The 1,876-nt window shown below is 34.9% G+C and overlaps 1 protein-coding gene across 1 annotated transcript in view; it reads left to right on the top strand.

The window, feature by feature from the left end:
- The window catches only part of LOC106876371 (stabilin-2), a 38,634-nt gene that overhangs the window by 33,346 nt on the left and 3,412 nt on the right, over positions 1-1,876 (top strand). The window contains exons 14-15 of the mRNA XM_052972601.1: positions 204-337; positions 1,189-1,301. Coding sequence (XP_052828561.1) covers positions 204-337; positions 1,189-1,301 — 247 coding nt within the window. The remainder of the gene's footprint in view (positions 1-203; positions 338-1,188; positions 1,302-1,876) is intronic.

Genomic DNA, 1,876 nt, shown 5'->3' with positions numbered 1-1,876 from the left:
GTGTGTGTGTGTGTGTGTGTGTGTGTGTGTGTGTGTGTGTGTGTGTGTGCGCGTGCATGTGCATGCGTGTGCGTGCGTGTACATGTGTGAGTGTGTATATGTGTATTTGTAGTTTTCTTGCTTGTCCTCCCAAGTCACACAAATTCTAGAAAGGCATTTTGTTATTTCTCATGCTGATTTCATCCCTCAATAATTTCTCTCAGAAATTTATTCTTTATACAGTTCCGGATCAATTATCCGGCAAGCTTGGGACCGGCAGTGTCCCGGATTTCTGGATATGCCGGTTTTCTGGAGGCAGTCTCAATATGAACTTAGAATATAAAATAAACTACGAAAAGTAAAAAGTTAAATGGTATTTAACAAATTCAAATTGATAAAATTCTAAAGCAGGGTCTATTTGATATTTATTAATCCATTTGATATTTATTAATCCATTTGATATTTATTAATAGTATTAACCATCTACAGATTGAATGTTGTAAACTAGCTATAAAAAAAAAGTACAAACGCAAGCAAAATTGCAAAAGAGTCAGAGAGTATCATAAAGAAATACTTATCGGAGCGCTTCAAATTAAAATCGTGTAGAGAATTTCTCAAAATTCAACATGAAACAGATGAATTTTGGAATATTTCTGCCACGAACGTTGAAAGTTTCTTTACAAACGTCCAAGTAACGGAAACTATCAGCACAATCCCACACAAGCTATTTTGGCATCCGACACTAATTAACAAACTTGGAAAGTTTTTAGTGACCTGCACAACTGAGTTCTCTTTACGTTGACGCAAGACAATCTATACATCAAGAAAAATGGAGTGGTTGTAGGGTTCTCTCTCAGATCTACATTCACGGAATTCTATATGTCTAACGTGAAAAAGCAAAATTGATCCCATCAGGCTGGTTGATTATATATTCATTGCGACCCAAAGCAAAACGCGCGAGAACACGACGTTGTGCAATCATTTCATGCTTAGGATGGAGCTGAGGTAACTTCGAAATTAATGAACTAATGAATTTAGGGACGCTATTGTTCTAAACTGAACAGAGTGGAACTAATGAGGAAATATGAAAACTCAAAAATAATAGTGGTTTCTTAAATACATGTTTGAAAGAAAGCTGTTCAAAGATAAAGAGAGAGAGAGATCTTCGTATGTATCCATGTATATGTATGTCTGTATATACATTTATATATATCTCGTTTTAGATAATTTACTGACGCTGTTCGCACCAAATAACGCTGCTTTTCAGAATCAACCCTCCAGTACCATTCCCCAGATTCAAGCTGATCCAGCCTTAAAGGACGGTAAGTGAAGCTCTAAATATTCTTGCTATATGTCCAACTGAGTTAAGGGTACTATGTATGTGTGTGTGTTTGTACGTATGCGAGAGGCGTGTAGTTCTCCAATAAGTTTTCATAAGAAAAAAAAATTATCGGGCATGGCTCAGCATGAAACCGTTCGGTAGCATAAATTGGCTGTTATGAGATTACATATGTGTGTGTGTGTGTATACACATTATATAAATTTTATACTCACACACACACACACACATATATATATACATATGCATAAACACACACATTCACACGCAAAAACAACAGAGGGAGAGAGAGAGAGAGAAACTTCTACGTTTTTCCGTAAAGATTTACAAACTATCCAACATACAAGTAGTTATGCTCAGACTTTAGACGATTTCGACTGAATTAGCAATCTCATTAGACAAGCGAAATAACATCTAATACTAAAATATTCAAATATTCAAGACGCTTTGATATTTGATGTTCGCTAAATACCATAAAAACATCAAACACTCTTGCAGATATTTTTCTGTTTTACAAGTGTTTTGCCTTTATTTTATTTTTTTTTTTTTTTTTTTTTT

Source organism: Octopus bimaculoides, chromosome 14 (genome assembly GCF_001194135.2).
Source record: "Octopus bimaculoides isolate UCB-OBI-ISO-001 chromosome 14, ASM119413v2, whole genome shotgun sequence".
In the NCBI taxonomy this organism is placed as follows: domain Eukaryota; kingdom Metazoa; phylum Mollusca; class Cephalopoda; order Octopoda; family Octopodidae; genus Octopus; species Octopus bimaculoides.
The sequence above is the reverse complement of the archived record's forward strand: the minus strand, read 5'-3'. Positions and strand labels throughout refer to the sequence as shown.